Source organism: Nicotiana tabacum, chromosome 22 (assembly GCF_000715075.1).
Source record: "Nicotiana tabacum cultivar K326 chromosome 22, ASM71507v2, whole genome shotgun sequence".
In the NCBI taxonomy this organism is placed as follows: Eukaryota; Viridiplantae; Streptophyta; class Magnoliopsida; order Solanales; family Solanaceae; genus Nicotiana; species Nicotiana tabacum.
Genome location: NC_134101.1, coordinates 28,998,394 through 29,011,703, shown reverse-complemented (window position 1 = coordinate 29,011,703; position 13,310 = coordinate 28,998,394). Strand labels below are relative to the sequence as shown.

General features: G+C 37.5%; 2 protein-coding genes across 2 annotated transcripts; one reads left to right on the top strand and one right to left on the bottom strand.

The window, feature by feature from the left end:
- The first annotated feature begins 2,007 nt into the window (after positions 1 to 2,007).
- LOC107799585 (protein SENSITIVE TO PROTON RHIZOTOXICITY 1) lies at positions 2,008 to 4,756 on the top strand. Its single transcript, XM_016622723.2, has 2 exons — positions 2,008 to 2,161; positions 3,004 to 4,756. The coding sequence occupies exon 2, from the start codon at positions 3,198 to 3,200 to the stop codon at positions 4,509 to 4,511; it is 1,314 nt and encodes a 437-aa protein (XP_016478209.2). The 5' UTR covers positions 2,008 to 2,161; positions 3,004 to 3,197; the 3' UTR covers positions 4,512 to 4,756.
- Positions 4,757 to 4,884: 128 nt separating this feature from the next.
- LOC107799578 (FHA domain-containing protein PS1-like) lies at positions 4,885 to 9,200 on the bottom strand. Its single transcript, XM_016622709.2, has 6 exons — positions 8,818 to 9,200; positions 7,935 to 8,143; positions 6,609 to 7,814; positions 6,148 to 6,283; positions 5,649 to 6,031; positions 4,885 to 5,523 (listed from the first exon to the last, which is right to left on the bottom strand). Exons 1-6 carry the CDS (start codon positions 9,122 to 9,124, stop codon positions 5,272 to 5,274), a joined length of 2,493 nt encoding a protein of 830 aa, XP_016478195.1. The 5' UTR covers positions 9,125 to 9,200; the 3' UTR covers positions 4,885 to 5,271.
- Between the last annotated feature and the right edge of the window lie 4,110 nt (positions 9,201 to 13,310).

The following is a 13,310-nucleotide window of genomic DNA, read 5'->3' as shown; positions in this document are numbered from 1 at the left end:
AATTGGCTGGCATCCACCTCTAACGGCCTGACCTCCATCTCTAATGGCCTGACCTCCACCTCTAGTTGCCTGACCCCTACCTCTAGCTGGTTGAGCGGGCGGTGAAGCAACCGCTGCCAGGACCATGGCACAAGAACCTTGCTGCTGTGAGCTGTCTGGTGCCCGAGGGCAAAATCTAGCAATGTGCCTCGGATCACTACAAGTATAACAGGACCTCGGTTGCTATGACTGCTAACCCTGAAACTGACTCTGTCGATCCGAGTAACCACCATGAAAACTCTGGAGCAGAGGTGCACTAATAAGAGTTGGTGGTGCACTGTAGGCTAGATGTTTCAGTGGTGCACCCTGAAAACATGTTTCTAGATATTTTTGTTGTAATCATTCACAGCTTGAGACCATGCGGTATGCGTTCAATGGAAGTGATACAACACAGTTCATATGGAATGAAATAGGACCTCTGGGAATGAAACATCAACTTGAACCTATTATTGGAACTTTCAAGAGATGATGGGATGCAAAAACTACTAACACAATACAGAAACATATTATGCAGATTGCGCCCACTATCATATGCTAGGAAATTTGAAAGCAATGGATCTCATGTAGATACGGCAACAAAAACAAGTTCAACCACAACACTATGAAGTACCAATGGGTCTGGATCATCAAGCATACAATTGTGAAGGTGGTTCCTGGTATGGATAGCAAGGTCCAGTGACCTAATTGCTGTGATAAAATAGAAAAACTCTAGTCGGTTCAAACTTGGAAGCAAGTTAGATGGAAAATACCCTCGGCGGATACTATCAAGGTCAATATTGATGACATCAAAGAAACTGGTGCAGCTGGTATTAGGGGTATTCTGAGAAATAATAATGGTGACTTAATCATGACTTTCTCAGTCCCCGTACAGAGTAATAGCAACAATATGACTGAAGCTCTTGCAGTTGAGTTTGGAGTGAAATGGTGTAGCCAACATGGGTTCACTAATTTTGTTCTTGAACTTAAATCTCTTATCATTGCAAAGATGTTGACAAACAAAGATGCCAACAACCTCAAGATTAAGCAGATTGTGGACAATATCATCAACACCATAAATGATGTTAGTGTCTGCGTGCAAGATTGCCTTAGGGAGGGTAACCAGGTAGCTGATTGTTTGGCTAAACTCGCTGCTACTTCTAATCAGGTCAAGAGTTTCCAGAACTTCCAACAACTCCCAAACATGGCTAAAAGTATATTCCTTCTTGATAAATGGCAGCAACCCACAATAAGAATAAAGTATGAAAACTCTAATTTCTTTGTTAGCTAGAGTTGTATATGGCGATTGGAGTGAGGACCTGTGCTTTTTTGTTTACCCAGTCCTCCTCTATTTAATTTGGGTGATGGTACCACCCCTGTTGTATTGGTTTCGAGGTACGGTTTATGCTCCCCTCATGTAAGTTTTTGTGAATACAATATAACCCAGAACCTTCATCTGGGTAGCTTTATTTTAAATATATATACTCCCTCTGTTTCAATTTATGTGAACTTATTTCCTTTTTAGTCCGTGCCAAAAAGAATGACTCATTTCCTTATTTGGAAACAATTTACCTTTATGCAATGATTTATAGCCACACAAAATATATGTGTCTCATTTTACACCACAAGTTTAAAAGTCTTCTCTCTTTTCTTAAACTCCGTACCCAATTAAATAGGTTCACATAAATTGAAACGGAGGGACGAGGGAATATATATATATATATTCCCCTTGATTTTTCATATGTTAACTTTTATATATTTGGATCGATACCATTAAATACTGGATCCACCCTTTACCTAAAGACTTTCATTGTACTGGTTCATTATATTGTGCATGCATGTAGGCTGTAGGAGTGGGATTAATTGGTGGGCTCCGTTCCACCTTTTGAAACAGTAATTCATGATTGACATTGAGCTAAATGGCAGAAAAAGCCAAAGGTTGGTGACGGCTAGCTTTTTACCAACAAAGTGAGTGTGGGATCCATTATATAAATTTAATTTCCAGAATAGACATTCATTGTTGCTATCTTCAATAATTAACGACTAGGTTCTGCTGCTTAACCCTTTACCATTCTTTCCCCTTTTCTTGCTATAATTCAAGTTAGAACAGGAAAAGGAGCGTCTGGGTTATCTTCAGTCTGGTTTGGTTAGTCCTCACTACTTGTGCTTTAATTTGATTGGATTTCATCTGCTGGATTATGTGTGGTGGATTTATTAAGTTTGTAGTTGGATCTTGAAATGTTTAATTTGTTGATAATTTCTATCACTAAACAGCTTGAATAAGTTGCAAGTCAGCATCATTTTGGAGAAAGATTGAATTTTTATGTGAGTTTGATGTGTATATTAACAAAACCATATTGAGGGGGTTTTCAATAATTTTTTATTTCACAATGTATAATATGTTGATTTGGAACTATGAATAAAGAGTTAAATAAGCTAGAAGGATGTCAGAGCCTTTTTTGAAGTTGGTAAATTAAATCAACCTTGCCTTCTATATGAATCCTGTATATCTATTTCGCTCTATTCAGAAACCGGAATCATGAAAGCGTAAATAATATGAATAAGAAGTAGAATTAATACATTCGATTTAAAGTATTTAAACAATCTGTTGTTTGAAAGAATAGATAACACTTTTAAGGTACCACCCTAAGAAGTAGAAGGATTTGGTCTGATCAAGACTTCTATCTTTTACGTTCCTCTTTCTTTCCTTGTTTCTCTTTTTTTTTCAAATTCTTATTCTTGTAAAACATAAGATAGGAATAAGGCACACACTACCCTCTCCAGACCTCACTTGTGGGATTACACTGGGTTTGTTATTGTCTTGTTGTCTTGTCTTATTCTTGTAAAGCTCATTTTCTGTTGTTATTGGTCATTAGTAGTCACTGAAATTTTATGTAATTATGGTTGATTAACTAACATGTTAACTGATCAATTATTTCACCTCCATGATTTTGGTTAAGGATTTTCTAATTTTTCTTTTGCTTTCAGGTTTTTTTTGTTGGAATCTTGTTACTTTGTGAAGCAGATTCGAATATAGAACCTGCTGCTCTTCATCTGGCAATGAATTGCTGAAAGCTGTGCCCTCAAATAACCACTCAATTACCAATTACACTTAGCATCAACAAAACTGAGAAAGTTTCTCATTTCCAGATAAGCAGTCTAGGATTGAGCACTCATCTCGCATGGAACAACAGGTTAATCAAAGGAGTGAAAATCATGATTTTACCAGAAGACAAGATTGGGATCCAAAAGCCATGTTAAACAATATGTCTTTTCTTGAACAAAAGATTCATCAACTGCAGGAGCTGGTGCGTATAATTGTTGACCACAGAAGTCTAGCTGGGATTCAGGGAAATGACCTTTCAATTCAGCAACAACAGCTAATAATTGCTGATCTTACCTCTATCATTGTTCAATTAATATCAACTGCAGGGAGTCTTCTTCCAACCGTAAAGCATCATACACTTTCCTCCGCGAGCCCAACTACTAAGCAACCTGCACAGTTTGGTGGTGTTTGGGTTCCTTCTGGAAAAGTTATTGATGCCGGTGCACTACCACACAGTGTTAATGTAACTAAGGCAGAAGATCAGCCCAACCATGTTGATCTAATGGGCGATTGTGGCATTGTACAGAAGTATGATGTTGATGAACATGAGGCGAAAGATGAAGATGAATTCCATGACGAAGAGAACCTTCCCCCTGGTTCCTACGAGATTCTGCAGCTGGAGAAAGAGGAAATTCTTGCACCTCACACTCACTTCTGCACAATTTGTGGGAAGGGATTTAAGAGAGATGCCAATTTGCGGATGCATATGAGGGGTCATGGGGATGAGTACAAAACTCCAGCTGCTCTTGCAAAGCCTCACAAGGATCCCAGCTCTGGGACGATGACTCTTATTAAAAGGTATTCCTGTCCTTGTGTTGGTTGCAAGCGCAACAAGGAACATAAAAGGTTTCAGCCGTTAAAAACTATCTTATGTGTGAAAAAACATTACAGAAGAACCCACTGTGAGAAAAGCTATGCTTGTAGTAGGTGCAATCTAAAGAAATTTTCAGTTATTGCAGATCTTAGAACACATGAGAAGCATTGTGGTAAAGATAAATGGCTTTGTTCTTGTGGAACAACCTTTTCCAGGAAAGATAAGCTTTTTCGACACATTTCCCTTTTCCAAGGACATACACCTGCAATTCCTCTAGAGGAAACCAAAGGTTTTGCTGGGACATCTGATCAAGGCCAAATAGGTAAAGCAACGACAGAGGCTGGAGAGATCGGTTTTGAGTTAAATGTTCAGAATGGTAGTGGGCTTCAAACTACTATAAATGTAAAAGAGGATGCAGATAATCCTGGCAGTTATTTGTCACCTTTGAACATTGAAACTTGCAAGCTTAGCGAACTCCAAGAGTTTCCCCAGCCACCATTTGAGGACCCAGAAAACTCATTCTCTTTTCTACTGTCAGGTTCATGTAATTACCCTCAGAGGGCTGGGAAAATATAGGTTCTACTGAACTGGAATAGGTCAAAGTGAATTTGTCGTTGGTTTGATATAGCGGTCTGTTTTCTTGTTATGTCAGTTCCTTTTGGCAATAAGTGAAGTCTTTTCTTAGTATGTAATGCTCTTTTTGATTGCTTAAAATGTTATATCTGGCTCGACTAGGTATGTTTTTTAACTTGCAAATCTGTAGTCCTAGTTGCAGCAAGTCAACAATAAATGCATTAATCGTCTAAAGCTTTTCTATAGAAGTTCAGAGGAAGATAAATTTTCTAGATAATCCTTGATTCGGATCAGAATATCTATTAATCTGCTTTTAGATGCAAACAAATTTCATTAACAAACTGCTCCTTATTTACTTACGCAAGAGTATCAGGATAGATGCCGAGCAAATCAGATGATAACAACCATATCCCAAAGTGTTGAGTTGTGTCCCTAGAAAATTTAACAAACAAAGAAAAGAGAGGAAGAAGAAGAAAAGTGAAAAAAAAAATACTGAAGATATTGGACTGCAAATGTAGATGTATTAACAAAAACGTCTACAAAGTATCCTGATTTCATGAAGAAAGTCTCTGAATCATCTAGAATCAATTTCAGTGCAATGACAAACAGAAGTTCCAAGAGATTGAAACAATGGTCATTTACAGGTTTAGATGCAGCCAGAAGATCTGAATTCATCTTCAACATCTTTAATAAGAAGGGGGGACGCTCACTGGCTAGGCTAAGTGGTTCAGCTTCTATTGGTTACGGAAACTACTCTACTCAGCTAACTGCCGCTGCCTGAACAGATTTGCCTATAATGAGAATTATGAAGCAATATCAGCTTCAAGCCTTTTGCTGCTTGTCCTGACTTTGATGACTGCTTTAGAGCTCCAGGATAGTATGGCTCCCCAAGAACAAAGTCATCCACACATGACCAAGTGCTTCCCCTGGGAGAGCTGTCTTTCCAAAGAAATCTCTCTGAGAATGGATTCACCAGACTCTCCCGGAAATCTTCTGCTGTCTCACAGTTTAAACCCTGCCGATCAATAAACAAAAACTGAAGTTTCAGTTGATGCTCATGGCACAAGCAGAAACATTTTTCTTTTGTTTTCAGAAGGGGTGGTGCAGATGCTGAAGGGAGGATTATTTACTGTGTCTTACTTCTGCCATGGCCTTGATCTTCATGGTAAGATCATTGCTAAGGAGAACAACTTGTCCATCTCTGTTAGTTCGTTTGAATAGGAGGGCACATTCAAGGATATGATCTTCTGCTGTGGGTGAAACAATTTCCGCTAGACCACAATGTGGAGAGGATAGAACTGAGCCGACTGCAAAGATGCTATTCTCCTTACTGAACAAAGACGGTGGTGCAGTAGCAGGAGGAGTTGGTGCCATTGGCCTTGCTTCCTCCACACAACTCTGCACATGAACCCATGATTCTGCATTTACCTTGCAGTCTTCTATCCATTCTAGTGCTGCAGATACTTCTGTTTCTCTCCTAAAAAAGCCAGCACGCCTCTTCATGCAATCCAGTTCCCTTAAGACTAACATCAAGTAACAGGTAAAGATCACGTAAAGCGGTTTTGCATAATAGAAGTTATTGAAATACATGAAAATGTCAGGGAAATTTTCTGAGGGAATGCCAAAGTAAGTTCATTACCAATTCTGGGGATTATCAGGTAAGTCCCCTTGAGACCTTGCAAAAGCTGCAAAGCTTTTCTTGACTCTTTGTTTAACAAAGAAGTGGTGTCCACTACCATGTTCCACCTTCTTTTCTCTTCCCTGGCATTGTTATCCTGCAGATATTGTTTGAAGGATAAATTAGGAATTATCAACGTTCCCAGTTCTCATTGGTTGTGGTCATCCAAGAGACTCAAATTTACAATTGTTATGCTGTATGGTCTGAACTCCTAATAGCTAACCTCTGAACAATCATTATGTCAATCAGCATTGCCTCATTGAATAAAGTGTAAAAGAATAGTGTAACAAATATAAATAGTAAACCTCTGTCCTGGCCTAAATCAAATCTATTACTTTCAAAGGCTAACAACTTAATACTACAGATTAAAAATCATGAATCTGAAGAAGTTTTCACATAAGAAACAGGTAAATGCAACTTACAGAAAAGGGGCCTGCTTCCATAATTTGTTGACACTTGATTGGATTAGCATTCAGCTTGACTTCTTCCGGAGACTCTGAATTGGTGTTGCTGGGGGAGTTCACAAGCAGAGATCGAAATGGTGGTCTATCTGTTCTGTTCTTCAGTATGGTTACCTCCGAACTATCCATATTTCTGGAAGCAACACTTGCTGATTTCTGCTCTTCAAGAACTTTGCCAATCAAGTTTTCTTTCTCAAATGGTTTTATATGTTTAACTTCCACCATTTTCCCCTTCCTTTTCGATCTCATTGAACAACTATCAGGTTTCATATTCTCTTTATCTGGAGTGAAAATTTCTTCACTATTGTTACTCATACTTGGCAGCATTATAGATGATCCGATATTCTCTTTCTTGTAGTATTCAAGACCTTTGGCTTGATGGAGTATGGGATCAAAAATCTCTTTCATTGGGGAAGATCTACAAGGTTTTGGATGCTTAATATGTTTCAAACTGCTCATTTTCTTCTTTGACCTTAGTAAATCAGTGTTTGGTGAAAGATCCACTTTGTCCAGAGTGAAACTCTCTTCAGCATTCTCATCCATACAACAAGAAAGCACAGGTTTAGATGCTTGTCCATCAGCAAGAGATGACTTTATCTTGGAATCAAGGAAGAGAGAACTAGGAGTATGGTTCTCTTTGTCTGGAGTGAAGATATCTTCGTCATCCTTGTTTTCGCTAGAAAAAGGATCATTTGAAACTGATTCCATTCCAAACTTGTCATGATTAAGTGAGTGAACTTCAGTATCAATGTCAACTTTCTCAATAATTGCTCTATCTCTACCTGTTTGAATCTGAACACTGGAACATTTTCCCCTTCTAGACCAAATGCTCAAATATCTTTGGTGAGATCTTACTAGTGTACTATCTGCATTTTCTGTTTGGGACCCTCCTGAGACAAGAAACGCTAGCGGAGTGCTGTTTTCTTTGTCAGGTTCATAAGCAGGCTGCAGCAAACTGATTTCACTCTCTCCATGGATTTTCTCAGGTGGAATTACAATTACTGCCTTGTCGCCAACAGGAAATAAGAACTTCATTTCTTCAGGCATTGGAGGAGCTGATGGGGTCAAACTTTTTACACATGGCAACAAACTCATATCAGAGAATGATGAATCTAGACCCTGCACTGAATCATCATCCTCATTCTGAAGGGCAAAGTCACTCTCATCCTAGAAAATTGACAAATTAGACAGTAAGGTGATAGAATAGTTAAAAGCGAAGACAACAATAAAAAGAAAACATACAGATAAAGCTTTTTTCTGTTTCCACATACTATTACTATAGCTCACCTGATGTTCTTTTTGATCGGTTTCTTCCATTGATTCTGCCTCACCTAGTGGAGCTGCAAATGGATTCCCCAAATCATATGCACGGCTGAATGGAATCCAATGAAGCCTGTATTCCCTGCTTGAACCTCCAAGCTGCATTTTATCGCCCTCTTTCAAATCTACTCGAACCTCTGGTTCAATCTTGTTGCCCGAAATCCATGTCCCATGGACTAAAACAACAGCAAAACCACAGTCAGAAACTACTCTTTCACTTTCGTATTTTGTGTAGCACAATTTCCTTTTTAGTTTGTCGCAAAAATAATTATATATTTTTATATTTAGAAATAATTTAATTTTAACCTTTTTCATTTATGTTAATGAGATGATTCATAGACACGCAAATGTCTATGACTTATTTTAGACCACAAGTTTCAAAGTCCTTTCTTTTCTAACTCCATGCCCAGTCAAAATTGGGACAGAGGGCGTGATAAACAACAAAAGAAATGTGAATTAACTGGAAATTCATCAATATATGCAGAGAAAATCAACTGACTAGATAAACCAGAATCAAATGAAGGAAAACAGGAAAAAAAAAAAAAAGAATCAATCAAAATGTCTAGAGCAAAGAGAAATGAAGCATGTTAAACAATAAATTATACAGAGAATTCATAGTACGCTGAAGCAAAATGATAGAGAGAAATACTAAGCATAAAAATTCTTGTCTTAATCAAGAAAAAAATAAAATAAAGAAACATTAGTGCATTAATAAAATCACCAATATGCAAGATTATGAAGGAAAAAAAACAGTAGTAAAATTTCCACAACCCTCTTCTTTTAAATGTGGCTTGCACCGGCAGAGCTTGAATATATAGTCTAAATAAGATAAGAGAAATTAAAGAATTACCAGAAGACAGATCAATAACAGAGAGGGAGTGAGTAGAGGGATTAGAATGAACGCGGAGGTGGAATCTGCTGATGCTTGGGTGTTCCAAGACTATGTTACAATCTGGATGTCGTCCAACCACCAACAAAATCTCTTCAAAATCTGGTTTCGTTTCTTCAATAGAAGCTGTGGTTATAGGTGGGGGATTATCAAGAAGAAAGATGTTTTTGAGGATGGCTCCATGCTTTAGCACTGTAAACAGTGGAATCTTCTTCTCTAATTCAGTCTGTAAATTGGGGTTTTCCAAAGATTCTTGATTCTCTGCCATGAAAGAGAAACAGAAAGAATTTGTCACAAAGAGAGGGGGAGAGAGGGGGGTGTTTTTGAATGAAATGTTGCAAATGTGACCGTTAGCTTATTTTATATAGAGGGAGTACTGCTTGTGTGAAATGGCCAAACGGGCCAACTTTGTTCTACCAAAAGAAAAAGAAACGGGCTAGCTTTTGCTTTTAAACCAGAATTATTACATGTAATTTTTGTTATTTTTATCTAGGCACTTGGACTTTCTTTTTTGTACTTTTACCCAAATGCTAGTCGAGTTTAATGTTTACTTCTTTTCTTCTGTTTATATAAATTATACAATGTGATCATACACGCTTATATATATATTATATAACTGCATGTTATTTTTAGTTTTAGCGATTTGTTGGACGCTTATTTAGTTAATTCTTCTTCTTTTTTAAAACTTATTACTTCCTCAATCTCATCTTATGTGATACACTTTGACTGACATGTATGGAGTTTAAGAAAGAAATAAAAAAAATTAAAATGTGTGATCTAAAACAAGTCATAGATACATGTGTAATTATAAATCGTCTCACTAACAGTAACAAAGATTTTTTTAAAATATATATGATTTCTAAAATAGTTATAGACAAAAACAAAAGGTGCATCACGAAAGAAGGAGTAGCAAATTGAAATCCAGAAATCTATCCAAGAATTCTTGCCCTTCTATCCAATGAAAGTATAGTATAAATGTTGTTTGGCAGTGTGTACAAGAATAGTGCTGAATAAGGTGTATTAGTAACGCAGAAATTAGTAATGCATGAGTTAGTAATGCAAGCATTAGTTATGCATAGATTATTTCTTATCCATTGTTTGGTGTGATGTAATTAAAATTAAAATGCATTGCATAATTTTAAGAAAAGTAATTGTTTACAAAAATGTCCTTTCATATCCTTTAGCTTTAAGGGAATTTAAGGACAATTTTGCCTTTAATCTAGCATTTGCAATTTGCAATTTAACCTACTACTTAAAAATTTAGTCGTCTTATTATTTTGGGGTTAACTTGACTTGTTAATTATCGTTATCTTTAGTTACATTTAAATGTCTCACACATAATAAAATTGGGTCTCGCGCGAGAAATTTTATTATGTGTGAGATATGCCACATAATACTTGTGTGAGGGATTTAGTATATGACAAGTGTACTGTGGAGCACGGCTGTCAAAACAATTTCACCCACCAGACCCTCAGCCGTCGATCTCCTCCATTCTTTACCACTTTTGAATTTTGATTTTATTTTTACACCAATAAACAAATTTTCATTATAAACATTAATCAACTGAATCATCTCATTGTCTCACCCCATTCACCGTTCAAACACCATCGTCTACGCCTTCTTCAATAATCTCCTTCATTCCAAAAAATATATCAAGGATCCCCAATTGTCACTACCTCACTATTTCATGCAAGAATAATGCCCAAAACCATCTCACCGCCAAAGAAGCAGCTTTCCACAATGAATACCACCTTACTTACAGCAACTTAACGGCAGCACAATAGTAATGGTGGTTGTTATATATTTTTTAATTTTGTTTTTGGTGTTGTTACCATGAACCGCAGGAAAAAAAATCAGTCATCAACCAAAAAAATATACTCCATCAATTATTTATCAGATCTAATTTTAAACTCACTTAGGTCAATAATTCTAGCATAAATTAATTCTTAATTACAGGCAGCTATTATGTGACAATGCTGATCAAATATGCTGAAAGCTAGAGTACTCGTAGATAGCATAGGAGAATTTTTTATGATTTTTGTTTAAGCTCTACTTTTTTGTGTAGTAGGAAAGCTATTGAGTAAATGAAAATAACAGAAAAGAAAGACAAAGAGGGGATAGTTTAAAAATGTAATGACTCGGCCGGTCGTTTTGATTATTACAATTCAGTTTTCCTATTTACTGCTCAATTTATACTTTACAGTTATAATGTGACTTGCCGGGGTGATTGGTTCGGGTCCGGTGAGGTTTTGGAATAAATTAAAACACTTAGTTTTAAGGTTTAAAGTTTAAGTTAAAATAGTGATCGGATGGCGACTTATGTGTAAACGACCCCGCAATAGAGTTTTGATGATTTCAATGGCTCTGTATGGTAATTTTGGACTTAGGAGCGTGTCCGAAAAATTATTTGGAAGCACGTAATTAAATTAGGCTTGAAATGGCTAAAATAAAAATTTAAGCTTGGAAATTTGACGGGGAGTTGACTTTTTGATATCAGGGTCGGAATCCGATTCCGAAAAAATTGAATAGGTCTGTTATGTCATTTATGACTTCTGTAAAAAAATTTGAGGTCAATCAGACTTGATTTGATAGGTTTCGGCATCGAATGTGGAAGTTGGAATTTCTTAGTATCATTAGGCCTGAATTGAGATATGATTCGTGTTTTTAGCATTGGTTGATGTGATTTGAGGCTTCGACTAAGTTCGTATGATGTTTTAGGACTTGTTGATGTATTTGGTTGAGGTCCCGGGGGACTCGGGTGAGTTTCGGATGGTTAACGGATCAAAATTTGAACTTAGAACAAAGCTGAAAACTTTCTGTCATCTAATGCAATCGCACATGCGGAAGGTGCGAGCTCGCAGAAGTGAGCGTGGGAGCGCAAAAGCGGAAAAGGGAGAGTGGAGCAGTGGCCGCAGGTGCGGAGAAAAATTCCGCATCTGCGCGACCGCAGATGCGGACGAAGGATTACAGGTGCGCTTGGGACCGCAGAAGCGGACGCTTCATCGCAGAAGCGAGTCCGCAGAAGCGAAGGCTGTTGCAGAAACGGGAGATTTACCGCAAAAGTGGAATCGCAGAAGCGGAAATTCTGCGCAGTGTACAAAAACAGAGGGTTCTGAGTTTTTGTCATCTTTGGTCATTTCCAACACGGTTTTGGGGCGATTTTCAGAGAGAATTCACGGGAAAACTTGAGGTAAGTCACTTATGATCATAGTTAGTCAATAATATTAGATTATCATTGAGTATTTCGACTAAATTATATGTTTTTGAGGTGAAATTAGAGGATTTGGGCCTAGGAATTTCAAAATAAGAATTTGAGATTTGGAGGTCGAGTTGATGTCGAAATTTGGTAAATTTGGTATGGTTGGACTCATGGTTGAGTGGGCGTTCATATTTTGTAACTTTTATCGGGTTCCGAGACATGAGACCCACAAGTGATTTTTTAGTTAAATTTCGGGTTTTTATTGAAAAATCTGTATTTTCATATGGAATTAATTCCTATAATTTGTATTGATTGAATCGAATTAATTGTGATTAGATTCGAGCCGATCGGAGTCGGAAAATTGAGAGAAAGGCATTCTTATTAATTGATTGAGCGTGGCTTGAGATAAGTGGCTTGTCTAACCCTGTGTAGGGGAAATCCCATTAGGATTTGATATTGTTGTAACATTTTGTGATATGTGAGTGCCATGTACGCGAGGTGATGAGTGCGTAAACGGACTAAATTTGGAAATATCAGTTCTTGCTGAGTAGTCTTCTTTTAAATTCTTTAACTGAGTTGCCTTAGCATATGTAGTGATCATGTTTAGCCTAGTATCATATATCTACGTGCCTTAACTCTTACGTGCAATATGTGCAACATGCTTAGCTGAAATACGTGCTTTCTTGATTTGATTTAAATCTTTAACTGTAAGATTTCTGGCTGAAAATTATTTGTTCCTCTGACTACCTGCTGCATATTTATTTTTGGGATTAGGAGGTGATTTCTCGGGAGACCCCCATGCACTGCATATTTACTTTTGGGTCTACGAGACGGTTCCTCGGGAGATCCCCCTGTACTGCATATTTATTTTTGGGACTACGAGGCGGTTTCTCGGGAGATCCTCTTGTACTGTAGATTTACTTTTGGGACAACGAGGCGGTACTTCGGGAGCACCCTTGGTGTTTACCTCTAATTGTTGTGTTGTTGTATTTCTGTAAATTTTGTTTATTTCTCAGTCACTTCATTACACAATTATAAATTTCTGCCTTATTTATTATTATTTTCAGTAGTGCCTGACCTGACCTCGTCACTACTCTACCGAGGTTAAGCTTGACACTAACTGGGTACCGCTATGGTGTACTCATACTACGCTTCTACACATCTTTTTGTGCAGATCCAGGTACTTCTTATCAGACCAGATATCAGTGAACTAGCTATACACGGAGACTTCAAGGTACATCTGCCAGCGTCTACA

What these genes read in the sequence shown, in the direction of transcription:
- LOC107799585 (XM_016622723.2), top strand. Translation starts at nt 3,198, where the DNA reads ATGGAACAACAGGTTAATCAAAGGAGTGAAAATCATGATTTTACCAGA.
- LOC107799578 (XM_016622709.2), bottom strand. Translation starts at nt 9,124, where the DNA reads ATGGCAGAGAATCAAGAATCTTTGGAAAACCCCAATTTACAGACTGAA. An exon ending in TGTTATTGATCTGTCTTCTG is followed by an intron (nt 8,144 to 8,817) that starts GTAATTCTTTAA and finishes CTGTTGTTTTAG; the next exon opens with TCCATGGGACATGGATTTCG. An exon ending in CCTGATAATCCCCAGAATTG is followed by an intron (nt 6,032 to 6,147) that starts GTAATGAACTTA and finishes ACTTGATGTTAG; the next exon opens with TCTTAAGGGAACTGGATTGC.